General features: G+C 34.1%; 1 protein-coding gene across 1 annotated transcript in view; it reads right to left on the reverse strand.

The window, feature by feature from the left end:
- Positions 1-22794, reverse strand: part of LOC308631648 (DNA excision repair protein ERCC-6-like 2) — a gene marked incomplete at its 5' end in the record, with an annotated part of 80202 nt that overhangs the window by 51775 nt on the left and 5633 nt on the right. Inside the window, 3 exon segments of the mRNA XM_081263028.1 lie at positions 5401-5496; positions 18267-18412; positions 19130-19201. Of these exon segments, the coding sequence (XP_081119154.1) occupies positions 5401-5496; positions 18267-18412; positions 19130-19201 (314 nt within the window).

A 22794-nucleotide genomic window follows, 5' to 3' on the forward strand; every position in this document is an offset into this window, starting at 1 on the left:
CTTGGAGCTGAGAGTTTCCAGAAGAGGCACTGCCTCTGTCACAGGAAAGCTCAAGACCCTGATTCAGTCATTGCTCCTGCTGCTCAGGACAAGATCTCTCCCATCCTGCAGCCTGGAGAACAGAAGGGGCTCATAATCCTTCCCACCCTCCCCACAATGTATGTGAGCTCCAAAGAAATCAGAAGTGGATCTAAGATGTCTCTTGGATATGTGCTTAGCCAGCTGTTGATTAATGAGACAGATTCTCTTGGAATGCATGTCCTTTGATCTTTTGTACAGACAAAACTTTTATGCCTGTTACTTTGTACCTATGCTTCATCAATTTCTTGGCCCACAAAACAAGAATCTGTAAGTGATGGGTCTTCTACCATGTAGAAACAAGTACTGAAAAACAATTATATAATATTTAGGTCAACATCTTCATTTCTCTTCTTGGTTCTTCCTGCCAGAGAGTCAACAGAAGGAAAGGGAAGGGAAGAGGAATTCACTGTGCTTTGAGGAAACAATGATTTAGATAAGATAATACATCTTAATGATCTAGATGAAAAAGAACAAAAATACAATAAATGTCCTAAGAACAAAAGAACAAAGGAGATTTCTCTGTGGTTTTCACATGACCATTTCCTTGACAGATGTCAGTGGAGAGAGAATGATTCACAGCGTCAGCTCTCTGGCCAAGCTGCATGGATTCCGATCCTGACCCTAACACTTACTGAAAAATGCTTTTGTCTTGCATTGTATTAACATTTTGTTTGATAGTAATATTGAATTTCCTATCATATGTTGAAGTAATTACTATTTGGAAGTCTGACACCTAATTCTCAGTGTTTCTCAAAGTAGAGCTGAAGACCAATTGTATCATAACTACCTTAAGTATTCTTTTTTAAAATAATGATAAAGGATACATAAGATTTACCATTTTAACGATTTTTTTAGCAAAAAATCCAGTAGTATTACATAAATTCACACTGTTTTATGACCACCATTATCCATCTCTACAAGTTTTCTGTCCTCCCAAACTAAAACTCTATACTTATTATACAGTAACTCTCCATTCATCCCTTCGTAAATTTTAATTTCCATCACTATGAATCTGACCACTCCAGGACCTTATACAGGTGAAATCAAAAAACACTGGTCCTATATTTGTTTGGCTTTCACTTAGCATAATGTTTTCAAGGTTTGTTCATGTTCTAGAATGTATGTACACACCACACTTTGTTTATCTATTCAAAGTGGATTTTGTTTATCCATTCATTTGGGTTGCCTCCATGTTTTAGTTACTATAAACACAGGTGCTATACAAATATCTGTCCAACTCTCTCATTTCAATTCTTTTGGATATGAATCCAGAAAAGAGGTAGTAATGCTAGAGCAGATGGTGACATGTGATTAATATTTAGGAACCACTACCATACTGTTTTCCACAGTGGCTGCAACACTTTGCATTTCTACCAGTTGCACAAGGGTTCTGACTTCTCCACATTCCCACCAAGACTTGTTGTTACTGTTATTTTTATGAATCTTTTTCAGAGAAATGTGTCTTCAAGTCCTTCACCCATTTTTTATTTGGTTGTTTTATTGTTCTTGTTTAAGACCTGCTTACATATTCTAAATATTAATATTTATCAGATATGCAATTTTCCCCATTCTCTGGTTATCTTTTCACTCTGCTGATAGTGTCCTTTGATCTATAACCCTGAGTGATTTTTAAAATGTAAACTTGTAGAGTCTTCTTCTAACCCTATAGAATCAGAATACCTAGAGGATGGGGACTGGTCATCTATTTTAGAAAATATACCAGGTGCCTACTATGACTCATAGTTTTAGTTGTTGCCCCTAAAAATTTTTTTTGAAATATTTTTTGGCATATATTTTGAGAATTGATTAGGATACTCTGATCTTTCCCCAAGAGGGTAAAAAATTGAACACAATTTTACTCCTCCCCACCACAATCCTCATGTTTTATTGAAATTACATGGAGTTTTAGTTCTAAGTTGTAACTAATATATTTTTGTTTTTTATACCATCCTTTTATGTTCTGGGGAATTCCTTTTTATAATGGTACTAAGCCTCTCAGCCATGCTATCAATAATTTTAGACTTAATCATAATTATCAGAACTTTCTTTGACTATCATATTTTTTATATATTTTGGGTTCTCTGTATATAAGTTCATATTTCATTGGCTGCATTAAGCAACATTTTTGGACCATGAGCAATAAATTTTCTGAGTTCCTTAATGTCCAAAGTTGGGGTTTTTATTTTGTCCTTACATATTGATATGTTGGCCACTGATTGTAACTAAGAGTCAAAATAATTTTCTTTTGAGAGCAAGTCTAGTCAAAAAATAATAATTTTTTCTTTCACATATAGTAAATTTAAATTCATCACTTTGACAACTCTATTTTTATCTAGGATCCTATAATGCAGAGGAAAAGTCTGTTCTTCAAAGCCTGATCTGCAGAAATGAGATTGATTATCATTTATTTGTTAAACTGATTTTTTTCTTTTTTCTTTGATTTTTATAATTCAGTCTCTCCACCCCCTTACACACACACACACACACACACACACACACACACACACAAACACACACCAGACATACACACACTGGAATATTTTAATCCTTCTCTTTACCCCTGGGACCTAGACATATGCCCAAGATACATATTCTCTCTCTCTTAGATATTATCCCTTTTAGTGTGCTGTGGCCCTTCAAAATCAACAAACTTATTCATTATGTTATCAATTATGTCTTCTGACCTCCAGTCTCTTTGTTCTTTATTTCTGATACAGGCAGATGATGGTTTCTGGAATTTTCCCTCAACTTCTGTTTACTCATATTTTATATCTATTTGTTTCTTGACTTTGTCTTAAAATAGCCATTCCTTTTATATTCCAATATTAATTTCCACCACTAGCCCTCTTTATTTCTGAGTCTTTTCATTTTGGCAATAATTTTATTTTCTAAGAACTTCTTTTCTATATGCTTCCCCCCCACCCCAGTGTTCTATTCTTATTTTAGTCCCTTTGTGTCTGTTTTTTTCCACTGGCTCTTTTCTTTCATGAAGCGAGTTTTATGAAGATGCCTCATAATTCCTAAGTTCCTACTCATAATTAAAATGAGAAACTAGGGATTGTATTAGGAAGGTGGTCTACCCTGCATAAAACTCAACTCAAAGTGGATCAAGGACCTAGGCTTTAGATCAGAGACCCTGGGCCTATGAGAAGAAAATGTAGGCTTACCTCTCCATCATGTCAGCTTAGGAACCAACTTCCTCAACAAGACTTTGAATGCACAAGTAGTAAAGACAAGAATCAATCAATGGGATGGTATCAAACTAAAAAGCTTCTTCACAGCAAAGAAAAGAGTCAAAAACATGAAGAGATCACCCTACAGAATGGGAAAATTTTTTTGCCATTTGCACCTCAGATAGAGCATTAATCTCCAGGATATATGAAGAACTCAAAAGACTTAACACCAAAAAACCAAACAGACAACCCAATCAATAAATTGGCAAATGAAGTGAACAGGCACTTAACAGAAGAAAAAAAATGTTCAACATCTCTAGCAATTAGAAAAAGCAAATTAAAACTACACTGAGATTCTATCTCACTCCAGTCAGAATGGCAATTATCAAAAACAGAAGCAACAATAAATGTTGGCGAGGATGTGGGTGAAAGGGTTCACTCATACATCGCTGGTGGGACTACAAATTGATGCAACCACTCTGGAAAGTAGTATGGAAATTTCTCAAAAAACTTGGAATGGAACCACCACTTAACCCAGTTATCCCACTCCCTGGAATATAGCCAAAGAAACCTTAAAATCAGCACACTACAGTGATACAGCCACATCAGTGTTTATAGCAGTTCAATTCACAATAGCAAAGCTATGGAACCAACCTAGGTGCCCTTCAGCAAATAAATGGATAAAGAAAATGTGATATATATATATATATATATATATATATATATATATATATATATATATATATATATTTACACACACACACGCACATATACAATGTAGTATTATTCAGCTACAATGAAGAAAAAATTATGGCATTTGCTAGTAAATGGATGAAACTGGAGATCATTATGCCAAGTGAAATAAGCCAGTCCCATAAAACCAAAGGCCAAATGTCCTCTCTGCTATGTGGATACTGACACACAATAATGGGGCGGGGTGGGGGGTGCAGGATAGGAGTTTATTGGATTAGACAAAGGGGAATAAGGGAAGGTGGGGAATGGGAATAAGAAAGACAGTAGAATGAATAAGAGAGAACTTTCCTATGTTCATATATGAATACACAACCAGTGAAAATCCACATCACGTACAACCGTAAGAATTGGATCATAATTAGAATTAGCTATATTTTATATACATATATCAAAATATACTCTACTGTCATGTATATCTTAAAAACACAAATTGAAAAACAAAAGAAATGTGATGTAGATTTCCATGCAGGTAACTGCTTTATTGAACTACTTCCCCTTTTAGTGTACTTTGGAGAGACCCGGGATCACTTCAGGCTTGGCTCTACTTCATGATCTGGTTCATTCTAGGAATCTTTCTACAATCAGATCCTCTGCTTATTTATGAGATTATTCTTTCAGAAATAATGAAGGAGGACTTGCTATAGACAACCCTTCTGTAAATATGAAAGGAAAATTTGTTTTAGATTCAGCATATTCATTAGTTAACTCCCCAGAAGGACAGACTGTGGTCTACTCCCACATCCTCCGGGTACAATCTCAGCTTGAGACTTCAAGGTCTTTCCTGCAGACTCTGGACTAGTTTTTCTCTCTTCATTATTTTTGGGGGGCAGTGTGTGTGGGGGGCATGTACCTAGGATTAAACTCAGGGGCACTCAACCACTGAGCTGCATCCCTAGCCCTATTTTGTATTTTATTTAGAGACAGGGTCTCACTGAGTTGCTTAGTGCCTCACTAAGTTGCTGAGGCTGGCTTTGAACTTGGGATCCTCCTGCCTCAGCCTCCTGAGCCGCTAGGATTACAGGCAGCCACCACCATACCTGGCTTCTCTATTTTTCTTGATTACGCAGATTCTATTTGCTTTCTATCTTCCAGAAGTTTCTCAAAATTTCTGATCTACAAGTAGTGAAATGTCTTATTTTCCTTTAGTTTTATAGGTTTATTCTTTCTTCTTAAGTCATTTCTGTCATATTAGTAGGATTTTGTGATGGATGGAAAATAAATGGCTATTTATTTGAAATTATTTCAATTAAATAATTCAGGGTTACTTTAAACAGAAGTTCTTATAAAATTCCCTCTCTCTTCAATCAGTCCTTTCATAAGAAATCTTAAAAGTTTAGGAGTATTTTTAAATTAAAGGAATCTGAAAGTCATTTCAATTTTGCCATTATTATACCTGTCAATAGCTTGAAGATCATTGGCTGGATTCCAAGTTGGATCAAATAATATAACAACATTGGCACCAACAAAATTGAGGCCGAGTCCACCAGCCCTGGAAGAAACAGAGTAGAAAGCATTAAAACAACACAAACTAATTGTTATGCTGTAACTCAGTTTTGTCAAGTCTCTACAGCCAAAACAGTACAAGATTACATTAACATCATAAAAGGAGAGTGATTAAAACACAAATATCTTACAAAGAAAATAACTCTGGCAAATTCTTTTTCTGCCACTTCAAAAAATCTCTGTAAGAATTTACAATTCAAGCCCATATAAATACATTGTACTAGTTATTACAATTTTTGGATACTGGAACATTATTTCTGTAAGATTTTCTTAACATAATTTTTTTAAAAAATGGTTAGCATATTTTAACTAAATAAAGTAATATATATATATATATTTTAAAATTCAATCCAGGAATAGATGTAAATCTTTTTATTCCTTCCACTAAGCGCAGTTTAAGACTCTGGATTTATATGTTAAACAAACAAACAAACAAACAAACAAAAAACACACTGAAAGATGGAGAGAAGACAAACAGGCTAGCATCTACAAGATCAAAGAAATGACATAACAGTGAGTTCCTTGGCTTTCTTTTTGCTTAAGATAACCAAAGACAGATTCTGGAGAAGCTAGTGAACTAGAAATGACAACAGTTACAACCACCCAGCTCTGGCTAAACACAAAGGAAGGATCTGTGGTTCATCCCCCTCTAGTGAGCAAAGGCTATGTGAAGGTGCTATAATCTACCTTGCCTGGCTATGATGGGGTGGTAGGGTGGTGTCAGAGAAGAAAGAGTGATGCTGTGATTTTCCATTTTCTACCCAGTGTTAACAGGTTTGCCCTCCAAGGTGTAAGGGAAGGCCATGTGGGAACAATAATGAACTGTGGGAACAGTTTCTTCAGTAATGAAGAAACTACCTTAGGGTGTCAGCAGAGGCCAAATGGAAACCTGAATTTCCAGCCCTACTTGGCTGGCACAATGTCAGAGGAGGTGTATTAATATAGGAAATTTAAATATGATATGAAATCTCATAATATTCAAAGTGTCCAGCCTATAATAAAAAATTCAGTCAGTATACCAACAACCAGGAAAACCTCAGGCTTGAATGAAAAAAAGAAATCAACACATGAATCAGATGTTGGAATTATCTGACAAGAGTTTTAATGTAGTCATCATAAGAATGTTTCAATAAGCAATTACAAATATGCTTGAAAAATTTTTAAAAAATAAAGTCCCAGCAACAAGAAAGAGGACATAAAGAAGAACCAAATAGAAATTTTAGAACTGAAATACAAAACTTGCAGGATGGGCCCAATAGTACAATGGAGATGACAAAGAATAGAATCAGTAAAGATAATGACAATGTCATTTCCCAATAACAGAGAGAAAACAGATGGAAAAGTTAACAAAGCCTTAGAGACCTGAGGGAAAAAGAGCTAACACTCATGTCATAGGAGTACCTGGAAGGGAAGAGAATGAGAATGAAAATACTCAAAGAAATATGGCTGAAAACTTCCTACATCTGGCAAAAGATACAAACCCATAGATTCGAAAAGCTGAGTGAATCCAAACAGAATAGGCAAAACAGTGACCAGAGAAGAAGAACACATTGCTTTCAGGGGATACCAATGCAATTTACTGGGCATCTCATCAGCAAGGAGAGAGCCAGAGGAAATGGCAACATTTTGAAACAGCTGAAAGAGAAGAACTTCAACAGCAAATTCTACATCCAGTGAAAATACCCCCCAAAAGGAAAGAGGAATCATGACATTCTCAGATAAAGGAAACCTGCAAAAACTTGCCACCAGACTTATCCTAAAAGAATGGCTAAAGGAAATTCTTTAAAAAGAAAGAAAAGAAAAGGGAAGGCAGCTTGGAACTTTAGAAAAAGGAATATCAAAATTGGTAAAAAAAAAAATGGGTGGATATAAAAAACACTCTATTTCTCATGAGCTTCATAAATCACATTTCATGGTTAAATCGAAATCACAATGCCACCGGATATGCTACTATATGTGATAGAAATAACTATGACAACTATTTTTTTAAAGTAGAATAGCAAAGGTACTTAAATATAAGTAAGGTTTCTACTCTTCAAACTAGTAAACCTTTATACCAGTAGACTATGAGAAGTTATTATGTGTATTGTAAAAGCTATAGCAACTACTAGGAAAAATGTAGAAAGAAATATACTAAGAAGTCTAAATAAATAATCATTTTAAAAGGTTCAAACAAGAGAAACAATAGAACCAGAAATGGGAAATAAATAGTAAAACTAAAAATACAATATATTAATAATTACCTGAACTACCATGGCCTAAATGTACCATTTAAAAATCAGAGATTAGCCGAGCATAGTGGTGCATGCCTATAATCCCAGCAGCTCAGCAGGCTGAGGCAAGAGGATCACAAGTTCAAAGCCCGCCTCAGCAACTTAGCAAGGTCCTAAGCAACTGAGACCCTATCTCAAAATAAAAAGTAAAAAGAAATGTGGTTCAGTGGTTAAGCACCCTTGAGCTCAAACTCTGGTACCAACAAATTAAAATTTAAAAAAAAAAATCATAGGTTAGCATAGTGGGAGGAAAAACAAAACAAAACAAAAAATCCACCCATGATCCAACAATATGCTGTCTACAATAAATAAATTAAATAAAATTTAAAAATACTAAATGCTTTAAATGCACTGATACAGATTGGCTGAAAGTAAAAACAGGACAAAAGATATAACATGTACACATTAAGGAACAAAGCAGAAGTCTCAACAAGTTTAAAAGAAAATTTAAAATATAATGAATCATAAATAATAAAGATGGTTCAATAAAAATGAAAATATGGGCCAGGGTTGTGGCTCAGAGGTAGAGCGCTTGCCTAGCATGCGTGAGGCACATGGTTTGATACTCAGCACCACATAAAGTAAAATAAAGATATTGTGTCCACCTATAACTAAAACATTTAATTTAAAAAAATGAAAATACAATATACCACTACTAGTGAATACCACTAAATAATTACATTAGAAAAAAAATAAAGGCATCAAGTCAATAATCTGAAGGAGCAAAAACACAAAGCTGAAGGAAATAATAACATAAGAGCAGAAATGAATATATCTGAATGTAGGAAAACATTAGAGAAAAAAATCAATGAAACAAAAAGCTGATTCTTTGTTATACTTCTAGCATGCATAACAAAAGAATACACAAATTACCAATATTAAGCATAAAACAGGAGATACCACTACAGATCCTAAAAGTATAAGTGAGTGCTATGAATAATTTCATGATTATAAATTCTGCAACTTAAATGTGGACAGTTTTCTCAAAACCCACAAACTATTAAACACAACTAAATGAAACAAACAACTTGAATATTGCTATAATGATTTTAAATAGTAAATAAGTATTTATTTTTTATTTTTTAAAGTTTTTAAATATCCTCTTTATTCAACTTTTTATTCTAATTTGTTATGTATGACAGCAGAATGCATTACAATTCATATTACACATATAGAACACAATTTTTCTTTATTCAACTTTTTATTCTAATTTGTTATGTATGACAGAAGAATGTATTACAATTCATATTACACATATAGAGCACAATTTTTCATATCTCTGTACACAAAGTAGAGCCACATTATTTGTGTGTATGTAGGGTAATGACGTTTATCTCATTCCACAGTCTTTCCTACCCCCTTGCTACCTCCCTTCCCCTCCCTCCTTTTTGCTCTATCTAGAGTTCATCTAATCCACCTATGCCCCCAGTCCCCACCAACCCCATTATGAATCAGCATCCTTATAGCAGAGAAAACATTCTGCATTTCGTATTTTGGGATCGGCTCTCTTCACTGAGCATTTCATTCTCCAACTCCATCTGTTTACCTGCAAATTCCATGATTTTATTATCTTATTGCTGAGTAATATTCCATTGTGTATACATACCACATTTTGTAATCCATTCACCAACCGAAGGACATCTAGGTTGATTCCACAGTTTAGTTAAGTAAATAAGTATTTAAAAAGCTCTTACAAAATAAAACTCCAGGCTCAGATGATTCTGCTGGATAAGTGTACCATTTATAGAAGAATTAATATCTGTTTTATACAATATACTCTATAAAATAGAAGAGGAAAGAGCACCTCTCAACTCAATGAATAAGGCTAGTATTATCTGACACCAAAACCATACAAAGTCAGTGCAAGGAAAATAAAAAACACAAATGAACAAAAAATGGCATACCAATATCTCTCCTGAACTGAGATGCAAAAATCCTCAACAAAATATTTATAAATAAAATCTAGCAAAATACTAAAAATAATTATAACATTGCCTATTGGGATCTATTGTAAGGATGCAAAGCAGACTCAACATTTGAAATCAGTCAATGTAATCTAATACATTAACAGGCTAAAGAAGAAAAATTGTATGATAATATCAATGGATATAGAAAAATTATTTGGTAAAATCCAACAATCATTCTTAATAAAAATTCTCAGAAAATTAAAAATCAAGGAAAAATTCCTCGACAAGGGAAAATAAGATTGGGAAAAAATAAAACTGACAGAATTTGCAGATGACATAATTGTCTATGCAGAAAATCTCAAGGAATCTAGGGGAAAAATTCTGCTAGAACTAATAAATAACTTCAATATTTCAGGGTATAAGATTAATATTTTTTTTAAAGAGAGAGTGAAAGAGGAGAGAGAGAGAGAGAGAGAATTTTTTTAAATATTTATTATTTTTTTTTAGTTCTCGGCAGACACAACATCTTTGTTGGTATGTGGTGCTGAGGATCGAACCCGGGCCGCATGCATGCCAAGCAAGCGCGCTACCACTTGAGCCACATCCCCAGCCCTAAGATTAATATTTTAAAGATATATTTCTATATATAGGCTAAAGGTTACTCATCTGAAATGCCTGAGGCCAGATGTATTTGAGATTTAGAATTTTTCCAGATTTTGGAATATTTGCATAGAAGTTATCTTGAGGATGAGACCCAACTCTAAAACAAATTCATTTATGTTCATATATACCTCATACAAATAGCCTGAAGGTAATTTTATATATTTTTAATAATTTCATGCATGAAAAAAGTTTGTGTATCATAGCCAAAGGGGCTAGAGAATCTTTTTTCCTATGAGGATGCTGAGTTAACTGCGTCTTATGCACTTGTGTTTTGACTGTGATGAGGTCAGGTGTAGAATTTTCCCATTTGTGAGTTCATACTCATTCCAAAAAAGTTTTTTGGAGCATTTTGGATTTCAGATTTTTGGTTTAGGGATGCTCAATCCATACAAACAATGAATCCGTGAAATCCAAAATTTTAAAACATAATACAGGGCTGGGGCTATAGTTCAGTTGGTAGAATAGTACTTGCCTTGCATGTACAAGGCCCTGGGTTCAATCCTCAGCATCAAAAAACAACATAATACAATTTATAATCATTACCAAAAAAATAAAATGCTTAAATATTAAATATACAAAACATGTCTAGAATTTGTATGCTGAAAATTACAAATCTGATGAAAGACACTGATAAAGATCTGAATAGAGAGATCTACCATGTTCATGGATTGGAGAGCTCAACATAAAGATGTCAATTATCCCCAAATTGAGCTATGGTGCAATTCCTATGAAAAGTGCAGCAAGGTTTTTTCATAGACATATATAAGCTTATTTTTATAGTGAAAAGTATAAGTCATGGAATAGTTAATACAATCTTGAGGGTATAAGACAATAATGTAGAGGAATCACTATAACTATTGAAAAAAAAGATGTTACAAGTTCTCTATTAAGAAGAGAACAAGTCAGGTGCAGTGGCACATGCTTGTAATTCCAACGGCTTGGGAGGCTGAGGCAGGAGCATCACAAGTTCAAAGCCAGCCTCAGCAACTTAGCAAGACCCCAATCAACTTAGCAAGAACCTATCTCAAAATTGTATGTACATATATGTGTATATATATATATACATATATATATATATATATATATATATATATATATATATATATATATATATATAATATGGAGGGCTAAGTATGTGAACCCCTTGGTTCTATCCCTGGTACCAAGCAAAAAAAAAAAAAAAGAGAGAGAGAGAGAGAGAGAGAACAAGATGAATAATATAAATACTTATTTTATAATGAGCGCATCTTAAACCATTCTGGACCCATAGTTCTTTTCTCCATGTATTCCCTCTGTTGGCTGATGACGTCACTCATATGCCCATTCATCAAAGTCAAAAGCCATCCTATGCTTCTTCTCTATCACAGTTCCCCTTCTCATTATAAGTCAATCAGTATACAGTCAGATTTACCTTGGAAATGTTTTTCTGTGAGTCCTTCTCCACTTCTGTTACCACTGCCTAAGCAGGGCATCATATGTTGCACTGATGTGGATGACTTCATCAGCCTCCTCACTACTCCCTTACTTCAGACAGTAAGTTCACCCTCACATTACATAAAATTATTTAAATATGGAAAATTAAGTATGCCACTTCTCTTTTTAAAAACGTTCAATTCCTATCCATCAGAGGCCAATTCCTCAGGCCTAAATACAGGGCCTATCACCTCTGCAACTGTTATCACACCAGTCATTCCTGACTTTATCCAAGGAATCACCAAAATACTGTAAGTTGTCTTCATACACTGCTTTTACAGAATTTTCTTCTCTCTTACTTGCCTGGCTAACTTCTACTTGTCTTTCAAGTTTCACTAATAAAGCCTGAAGGAAATAGTCCTCTTCTGTGCCTCCTTCTACGCTGCATTTACCATACTTTCACACATTTCTAAACAACTCCTCCATACCCAAAGTTGTTGAATTATAACTTTTAAAAGCACTGGGGTGTAATCTTGTACATTTTCCCTTCTCCAGGACCTGTCACAGTGGATATTCACTACTACCTTTGTTTAATTAGCTAATGACTCTGCCTGTTAGTTGTATACCCTGCTCCTCCCGCAGGTGTCCTAAGCCCTAGCCCATACCCAGCTCCTCTAGTCATTTGCCTACCTATGTTCTTCTCACTGCCCAAAATGCCATTCATCCATTTTTTATTCTAATACTCAGCAAGAAGAATGAAGTTGTAAACAGTTTTTCCTCTTCGTTCTAATGAAGCCTTCTCCAGAAAGGGCCAGTTTAAATACTGCCATCCTTTTATGACTTCTTTGATCTACCTAATCCTTATATACTCTTGGAACTTCACATATAATTCCTGTAAAGCATTTACTTGCATTATATTGCTTTTCAAAGGCAAAAAAAAAAAAAACCTCTTATTCTTCTTGGTCCAAATTAAGGGTCAATGAAGAAAGCTGAACTGAACAAAGAGGTCTGAGCTGAGATAAAATCAAGCAGTAGAGGCAGATTTTAACCATATGATTCCAGTGATCTATTTGAAAAGAGTGGTTTAGAATCTCTTAGGATATCTAACAAAAGAAGCATCCTCATCTTTCTGTGGAATTTAAGATACAGATTTTTGAATAAAGCTAAAAGAAGTAGGAAACAACTTTTCTCCAGAGTCTCTCAAAATTATGATTCATGATGTTGTGTTATTGAGTTGCACCTGACTTTTGGAGCACAGCACCCCTGATCCTTAACTTAATCCTTGTAAGTGAATAATTATGAAAGCATTATGGTTTCTAAGTTTGCTTAGAAAACTGTTTCTAGTCAACCAGTATATGATTCTAATACTCAGCATGAAGAATGAAGTTGAACACTGTATGTGCTACACATAGTCTTTTTGCCACTTATATAAAAGCTAAAAATTTCATTTTCATTTCACGTGACCCACAGTTAGAGTACATATTGAACAGAAGCCACTAAAGATGCATTTACTAAAAATACCTATGGTTTTGTTAGATTCATTTTTCTGCCAACCAAATGTATTTGAATATTATTAGCATAATCATCTCTTTTGAAATGAAACTCTTTCCAAAGTAAAGAAATCTTATAGTGAAACTGAATGTACGTAATGTTTGCCTGAGTTTTAGATTCCAGCTTCCTGCACAGCTCATCAGATTTTATCTGATGCAACTGTGATCTTTTCATGTTTTCAATTTTCCCTATATTTAATAGTATGCTAATAATAAAATTTAATATTTTTTAAGAAGAAAAGCAAAACTAAAATCCAGGAACTAAATGATTTCCTTTTTTTCCTCAGCTGTTTGTCTAGTCCTGCCTCTCAAGTCTTTCTCTGAAGATTTATACTAATAGCTTTCCTCTTCGGCTGCATTACTGTATCACAAAATTAACTGTATCACTTAACTGATGCTAAGTTAACACTGAATGATAATCATCTAGAGGGATGGTAATAATTTTCTCTCCTACAATTGTTATCAAAATGGAAAGAAATTAACATTTACTGAGTACCCACCAGAAACTGTGCAAGATATTTCCTTATTTACTAGTTCATATTTACTGGTTACTACCTAGCTCCATGAGCTAAATATTATCTTCATCCTACAGATAAAGAAACTGAAAATCAGAAAAAAATAACTAATTGAGGGTTTCCTAAGTGCTAGGTGTCTGCATTCAAATCTAAACATCTTGACTTATAGTTCAGTGCTTGCAGAAACTGAATATTGTACTTTGGAAAATTACTTATAGTATAAAGATGTCACAGAGACTTAAATTCAAATGAAGAAGATGGGATAGGGAGAGTTTTGCAAAGCATTTTAAAAAATGGGTAAGTTGGGTAAGTTGGGTGGGATTTATATACCAAACATGTAGAAGTTGGGTTTATCTGTCCAATAAATCTAATCAGTTGCTCCAGTTAGCTTCTAGCTAGTAAAGTTGGACATGAATTCTTCTCAGATGCCCTGTATGAGCCACAGAGAAGGTCTCCAATACTTGAGGTAATAATCTTCTAAGAGATTCTGAAATTACTACTGGGACCTGGCTGAATTAAAGTAGAGGAAAAGCTTTTTTTAAAGAAAGAAAAATGTCTCAACTCTAACTCTAGGAATGAGATGATTCTATGATGACAACACAACACAGAAGCCTACTTTCAAATCCATCATTCTGTTGTTATATGGCTAACAGAAATGTGTTATTCTTTATGCAGTAGAATAGAATACTGCCCTTTTTGAGCTGAAGGGTAATATTTGAGACAGAAACCTAATGAGCAGGCAGGCTGTTTATTCAATGGGTCTTCCACATTCTATTCTTTTACCAAATATCAAAAAGCATACTTTCATTATATCTTACTGTTCCACAAAAACGTCTTTAAGCTTTATTGTTATATATCAAATATTAATAAAGAATCAAATGAAGTATCCATTTAACAATGCTTCCAAGAAAGCTGAAATAATTACAGAGAGACACCATATTAATGGGTAGGAAATCTTAGTATCATAAGAACATCAATTTTCCTGAAAGGTATTTGTAAACTTAATGATTACAATAAAAAATCCAACTACACATACAAAAAAGTGCTAAATGGCTCTTCAAATAAACTGAATTTAACTATTATGGAAAGCTAAGATTTAAGGTACTGAAAGAATAAAGATAATTTAGAGAACAAGAGTGTAGAAAGCTAGAAATAATTTAGAATAAAAATGTGATTATTTTAAATAAAATAATCAATTATATTGAAAAATGATACTTCTCAGAACAGAGCAAGATAACAACATGTGAAATATGAGAAAAAAGTTCAGAGATTTAAAGAATTAATACAGAAGTTCTAAACTTTGAAAATTTGGCATGCAAAAAAGAACAAAGATAATGGAATAAAAAGATGCCATTGTTAAAGAAATAAGAAGACAGAATTTTCAAAACTAAAAAAGAATAAGTCTTCAGATTATGACTAGCACAAAAAAGAATCAAAGATCCACAATAAGACTAAAATGTCACTGTGAAATTTCAGAATACCACAGATGAAGACAAACCCTTATGAATTCCCCAAGAGGAATGTGAATCGGATTGGCTTTGGGCATCTATTTAGCAACACTAAATACAAGCAGACTGTGCTGCAATGCCATATGTGTGAGATGACACATCTCCTACAGTCAGAGATGTAGAGAGTTTGCTTTCTATTCATCCTGACTAACAAAGTTACTTGAGGAAATATTTCCAACAAAACAACAGGGCAGACAAGAATGGAGACAGCATGAAACCCAGGAAAAAGATCCAGTGTAATAAAGTAGTAAAGGAAAGCTTGCATACAGCAGTACTTCATCAGGCCTAGAAATAATTAGGATAAAAGGCTTCAGGATAAAGACCTTAAGAATACAAATGACTCAACAGAGGACAACATGCTAATAAGAATTAATAATAGAGTGAGATTTATTATAAAGTGCAAAAATCCAAAAGGGAAAAAAGCTAAGAAAGAAAGTCATGACTGAACTGTGAACTGAACTGAACCATGTAAATATGAACTATGGATGGAGTGTTAGAAAAGAGAACTTATTTGACTATGCTGAGAACTCCCAGAACTGGCTGAAAACTCATGAACATTCAGAGAGGTTGTCCTAGCCATACTTAGCCTAGGACTAAACAATGTATACAAAATCATAATAATCTAAGTGCTGGTTTTGGCCTTCAAACTTCAGAGCCAACCTATGGACAATAATCTGATTAATGCAGGTCTTAAAACAGAAGAAAGAGTAGGTGTACACTAATGTTAATACCACACATTATAAGGACTTAGAACATATGTAGACTACCAATGGACCAAACATTAACACTGAACACTTTCCAGTGAAACAAGGGAGCAAACCAAAAATGAAGATAGCATGGAATCCTGGGAGGTGGATCTAATAGAAGAATAATGATTTAAAATTACAAAAGTAGTTTATAGACAAAACATAATAATAAAATTAGCAAACACTGTATGAAAAAGGGAAGGAGTAATGAAAGGAGACTAAATCCTTCTCTTTCATAATAGATTTCAAGTTGTGTATAGTTGATAGAATTCTGGCAAAATAATAGCTATTCCAATGTGGAAACACTTCTGCTACAGTAGAAATTAAATATAAACCATTGCAAAATAAACAAAAAAACTAAGTTTATTTATCTTTTGCAAAACATAGTTGAGATGTATTTATCATATTATGTAAGGTTCTTTATGTAATGACTAATGCAAAAATCAGGATCTTTATGTACTAATGCAAAAATTAGTTCGAAAAATAGGAACCCAAAACTTCTTCCATTCCCTTGGTTGGGATACCTAGCATAAGATAAAATGAAGTGGAAAACTCCAGCAATCTGTCTCAAAAGGATTTCCACAGAAGAAAAAGCCCTAATGAAGAGAAGTTCACATTTTTAAAGAATTAGAAAATACATAAAGAAACCATTTATCACAAGCCAAGAGCCAGAGGAAACACAAGTAGAAGGATCAGCATCCCCAAGTACAGGAGTTACTAGAGCAAAAATGCCATTCAAAAAGGTTTTTAGAAGTGTGATAAAAGTATTAGAGAAATGAAGGTTAGAAATTACAAAGAACAAAATACAAATGAAATGATAAGGTAGATTTGAAAGAATCAAATACAATTTCTAAAAAGAAAAAACAGTCTTTAAAAATTGAAAATTCACTATACGAGTTACACAGCAATTTCTGAGACACAGATGAAGAAATAATGAGGAGCTATATGGAAGTTCTGGGCTGCTCAGACTGAAGGTGAGCAGAGGGGAGAGCGCAGGGCTTGTCACACTCTCTTCTGTACTATTTGGACTGTTTAATATTATTACTTTGAGACGCACTATTTTAAAATAAAGAATGCATATGTGTGTTTTACAAAATTTACTTGAAGACAGTATTCTACATCATTTAATGCTCTGTATGTAAGGACTCTTGTGAGAATTGACTTCTCAAATTCATTTATAGGAAATGGGAATCCAAAGCCTCTCTCCCTTTGCCTTAGTTGCAAGAATTCAAGAATAATTTTAGAGTTCCCCAGTAGTGACTCATTATAAATAATCTTTACTCCTCACTTTAATTTTTTTAGCTGGGCACAATGTCTCACTCCTGTACTCCCAGCAGCTCAAGAAGCTGAGGCAGGAGAATTGCAAGTTCAAGGCCAGCCTCAGTAACTTAGTGAAGTCCTATGAAACTGAGTGAGGCTCTGTCTTAAAATAACATATATAAAAGGGCTGGGAATGTGGCTCAGTGGTTAAGTGCCCCGGGTTCAATCTTCAGTACCAAAAAAAGGATAATTTTTCTTCTGTCTTGTTTTACATCTATTTCTTTTTAAAGTCTCTTGAAATTCCTTTTGGAAGATGGAGGCAGTAAATCAATAATAAGATGTCATAAATCATAGACTTATTACTCCTCCAAAATGGATTCAACTTACTTAGGTATTTATATTGACTTAAATCTTTCTCTAAAGTGTATATGTTCTTTAAAGGGTTTTAGAGATACACAGATAGGTGTAGGAGCAAATTTACCTTTTACAAAGTTTCTAACTGTGGAGTGGTTCCAGTTGAGACAAGGTAGCAGCAGAGGAGGGCAACCCCCACCCAACAGGCTCTGAAGGGCCCCCTGAGTGTACTCAACTTGGAAAACTGCTTCTGCAGTGACTCTCAGTTATCCAATGGATAAGAAGTCTGATTGTTCTCACCACAAGATATGAGGCTCATGTCTTTATAAATCTACACTTACAAGGGAATTAAGTGATGATAAAGGAAAGGAGAGAAAAGATTAGGAAAAATTCAAGATTTTGTTTATCAGTTGTACTTAACACATTTTCCTGCTTCTCCTTAAACTCACATAAAAAAAGCATTGTAAGCATATTCACCAAAAAATCAATCTAGTAACATTTTTAAAAATTATCTTAAGTATTAAAAACAACTAGATAAAAATCAAGATATCAAATTTAATTTCTTACATTGTAGAGACAAGGCAAATGTTAACATCTTGTGTACTGTTGAACTCCTTCACGATCCTGAGCCTTTCCTCTGATTTTGTACTTCCATCAAGTCGCCGGTAATCCAGCCCAGATGCCATACAGTATTGCTGGAGCACGTCAAGCAACTGGAGGAAAGACAGGGAGGGGGACAAATGGGAATTCTTGGTTTATGAGTTTCTTTCCATCACAGACGTTAGACGTACTAAGTATTATTGGCGCTCGTGGTTTCTTTCTTAAAATTCCATGAGCAGTAAATATTTCGAGAGCCAGGTGTAGTAGTGGTAGAACACTTGCCTACCACATGCTGGGCCTTGGTCTGGATTCCCAGCATCGCTAGATAGATAGATAGATAGATAGATAGATAGATAGATAGATAGATATTATTCTTACATCAGACCATATATTTCTTTCCATTTTTCTGAAACTGGCTTTAATGTTCAGAAACCTTTGCTTAAAAAACGATCAAAAAGATCATCTACTCTTTTGAAAACTAAAACCAAATAAAAAGAAATTACTAGTTAAATGATTTATGTAAACATGTTACATTATTAGTATTATTTTCTAAATTCTAAAATATCTCAAGTGTCCCAGAGAACACCTTAATCATAAACATGCAATCAACAGAAAATGAAAATCTATTTTTGAATATAACATCTGACAGTAGCCCCTGATATAATTGAGATTTAAGTGTCTATTTGAAAACCTCAAGTTTTTTACCTTGTCACCATTTAATACTGTATGGAAGACAGAAAAATATGGCTGTAAGCTATTATGTCCCTTCTGCTTTATGTCTCAGAAGCCAAGGCTGGGCATATCAAAAATACATATCAGATAAAACTCACCTTGGTGGAAAAAGAGAAGAGAAGAACCTTATCTCTGTTTTTTCGGAAATGATTTAAAAGCTGCTGAAGAACCTGGAAAAGAACCACAGAACATGAGTGAACCAGTCCCAGCTGAAAATACACTTTCTACATATGAACATCACTTGAGAATTTCTTAAAAATTATTTTTATACAGTGCTAATTTTAGTCATCTTTGCTAATTCCTTTTATTTTATCCAAGTTAGAGAAGTATTAAATATTACATCAAATGTTATTCATCATCATATTGTCAAGAAGGAGGTAAAGTTCCCCAGAACTTTTTTCATCTCATCTGGTTTCAATAAAAAGGAAGCATTTTAGGTTATAGGATGCATTTAAATGGATTAATTTAATTTCGAAAATACATGTTCTTTATACCTATAATACATTAAGAAACTAAATTATAGAAAGCATATCTTTTAGGAAGTATTTATGCTGTCTCTAGATAGATGTAATGGAATGTGTACAATTACATCTAGGTTCCAAAAGTCTTGATATTTGTTTTCCTAGACTAATCAGTCCGATATACACCTCTTCTCATTTCCTCCCCTTTGTTTCTCTATTTATAGTTAAACCTTGACTTCCAGATTGGATTTTGACCTCAAAATGCCAATAATCTGTCCCCACACACGAAGTATTTGGGGAGGAAGCAAACTTCTAAAGCCTTGAGTCTAATAGTAATGCTGTTATTTTTAAACAGACATTTCCACATCTGGCAATGACAGTTTCAGAACACCATGGAAAAGCAACCCACAGAGGGGGAAAAAGGAATTTTCTGAATTATGTTTGAAGTTTTTCTTAACTATGAAACAAACACTTAAGAAATTTTATGCATTCAATGATAAATATTCAAACTTTTAAATAAAAAAAATTTACAACCAATAAAACACTCTCTTAATAACTGAGCAAGTGAAGAAGATGCTGTGCTGTTTGATTCCTATTGCCAATCTCTCAAAAAAGCTGTGAAGATTTTTTAAAGAAATCTACTCAGATAAATAATCAAATGGTAAATGAAAATGTTACTGCTAAAATAAACATTATTTCAATATCTGAAGAACTTAAAAAGTAAGTTTTAACTTGCATTTAGCTTTATAATTAATAAAATCACGAATCCCATAAACTATGTACATTTGAACTTCATGTAAGACACAATCACTAGCTAAAAGCAGGATTAAAGGCTTGGCATCCCTGCCTCCACTTTGCATCTGTTTCCTTTGCTGGGAGTCTCCTGGGATACCAGGAAAAGGTCTGATCCCATAAACATCTTGTGATGAGCAGAAGCTATTCCTCATGCAACATCAAGTTTTGTATGGAATTGGGGAGGAAGAAAGTCACCTCTGAACCAATCCTGAAATAAGGATGTACAGACCACACCTGATCACAATCACCTGCTTTGACGGCTATGAAAAGCCTCTAGGTAGCTTGGCAAACCCCCCAACTTTAGCCTTCATTCCCTATTTTTAAAACTTCAGGGCCATGGACAGGGGCCTCCTTGTCTTCCTGGTGCAGCTGCACTGATTAAAGTTCCTTTCAAGTTTTTTACCATTACCTTTTCAGTTTGGTGTTTGCAATGAGTAGATGGGCTTGATTTACTGGATCCCCAGAGTCAGGCCTCTGGCCTACTATTCTAGTAACATTACAAGAAAAAAAATCACTTATCATTATTACTATGGCACATTTGTAACAACTGATTAAGGATATTAATATATTAATACTGAAGTTTGCAGTTTACATTAGGATTCATTCATTGTGTAGTATGGTTCTATGGGCTTGGAAAAAACTGAATCATAACATACACATACACACACACAATTATAGTATTATAAAGAACAGTTTCACTGCACTAAAAATTCCTTGTACTTCACCTATTCAGCCTTCCTTCCTCCAGAACTCATAGAAACCACCTTTTTATTGCCTCTATAATTTTTCCTTTTCCAGAGTGTTATATAGTTGGAATCATATAATCTTTTCAGACTGGCTTCTTCCATTTAGCAATATGCATTTAAGGTTTCCCCATGAAATTCATGGTTTGATAGCCTAATTATTTTTATTGCTAAATGATATTCCATTGTATGATGGCACCAGTTTGCTTATCCATTCACCTACTGAAGGGCATCCTTGTTACTTCCAAGCTCTGGCAATTATAAATATAGTCATAGAGGTTCTTGTGAATATGTAGTTTTTAGCTCATGAAAACTCATTGATTTAATTTGTTTTAACTCAATTGGGTAAATACCAGGGCCTGTGATTGCTGGATCATCTGATAAGAGCATAATTAAGGTATTATTTTTTAAAATTTAAATTTTAAATCTTTACTAAATATTTAAATTTAAAAGCTCAAAAGATAAGAGCTTTGTGAGAAACCACCAAACTATCTTCCAAAGTGGTTGCACCACTGCATCCCACCAGCAATAAATGGGAGCCCTGGTGCTCCACACCCTCCCCAGCATTTCATGTTTTCATTGCTCTGGATTGGACCATTTTAATGGGTGTGCAGTGGCATCGTGTTTTATTTTGCAATTCCTTAATGGCATATGATATTGAGCATCTTTGCATATGCTTATTTGCCACCTGTACATGTTTTTGGTGAGATATCTATCCAGATCTTTGGCCTACTTTTAATTTGGGTTACCTGTTTTCTTACTGTTGAGTTTTAAGAGTTCTTTTTATCTTTTGAACACCATTCTTTATTGGTTTGCAAACACTTTCTCCTGATCTGTGACTTTTCTTTTCATTCCCTGAAAGAATGTACAAGGACAAGAAATCTACTCTTATTGTTTGGGGTGGTATCATTACATATTAACTTTAGGCATTTTCAAAAGCCATAAGAAAAGTGAACACTTTTAGATTGGAGATCTTCATTAGGCTAATTTAAACAAACTCAATAAATAAATAACTATAAATTAAGATCTCTTATAAGAAATTTAAAAAATGACAATACTGTCAACACATGTTGAAGCCTTGATAATATAGACCCAAAGTTTTATCACTTAGTTGTCTTCCACAGAACACGACAACCTACCTATTTTTTTAAAAAAGCCTAAATTTGAGAGGTTCACAGCAAAGGTAATGTGGATCTAACTTTTCTCAACTTTGCCAGACAGGCCTAGAAAAGTGAACTTTGTGTGATTTGAGCAACACTTTTTTTCTGTGCCCCTCTTACTAAGTGGAATTCCCAATGGAAGAAAACTGAGAATTCTTATCAGGTGAATGAGTGAAACGTGTGACTATCCCCTGAATGGTAGCTGAAATAAACAATAACCTTAACACTCAAGGTAAAGAGCTGGGTCATGAGTATAATTTTGAGCATATGAAGACTATAGCAGGCATTATGTTCAGAGTCCTTGTAGCTGTACGTTGACCTGAGATAAGACAAGCAGAACCTGAGTCTTTGACACCTCAATTCAAAAAGAATGTACAACTCAATTACTTGGAGTTCTTTATGCCACAGGCAATAATTCTATGGTAAACCAATAGGTTCAGATCACCAAATCAATATATCACCAGATGATGTTGTTAATCAAATGATGAGAAATAGTCCTAAAATATCTATTCAGAGGTCCCAAGCAACCAAACCATGATAAGCTTATCTAGATTAACTGTTAAAGGTATTTTCAGGGGAAAAAAAGCTAACTACTTTCAATTAT

This window comes from Spermophilus citellus (genome assembly GCF_964194105.1).
Source record: "Spermophilus citellus genome assembly, chromosome: 12".
Taxonomy (NCBI): Eukaryota; Metazoa; Chordata; class Mammalia; order Rodentia; family Sciuridae; genus Spermophilus; species Spermophilus citellus.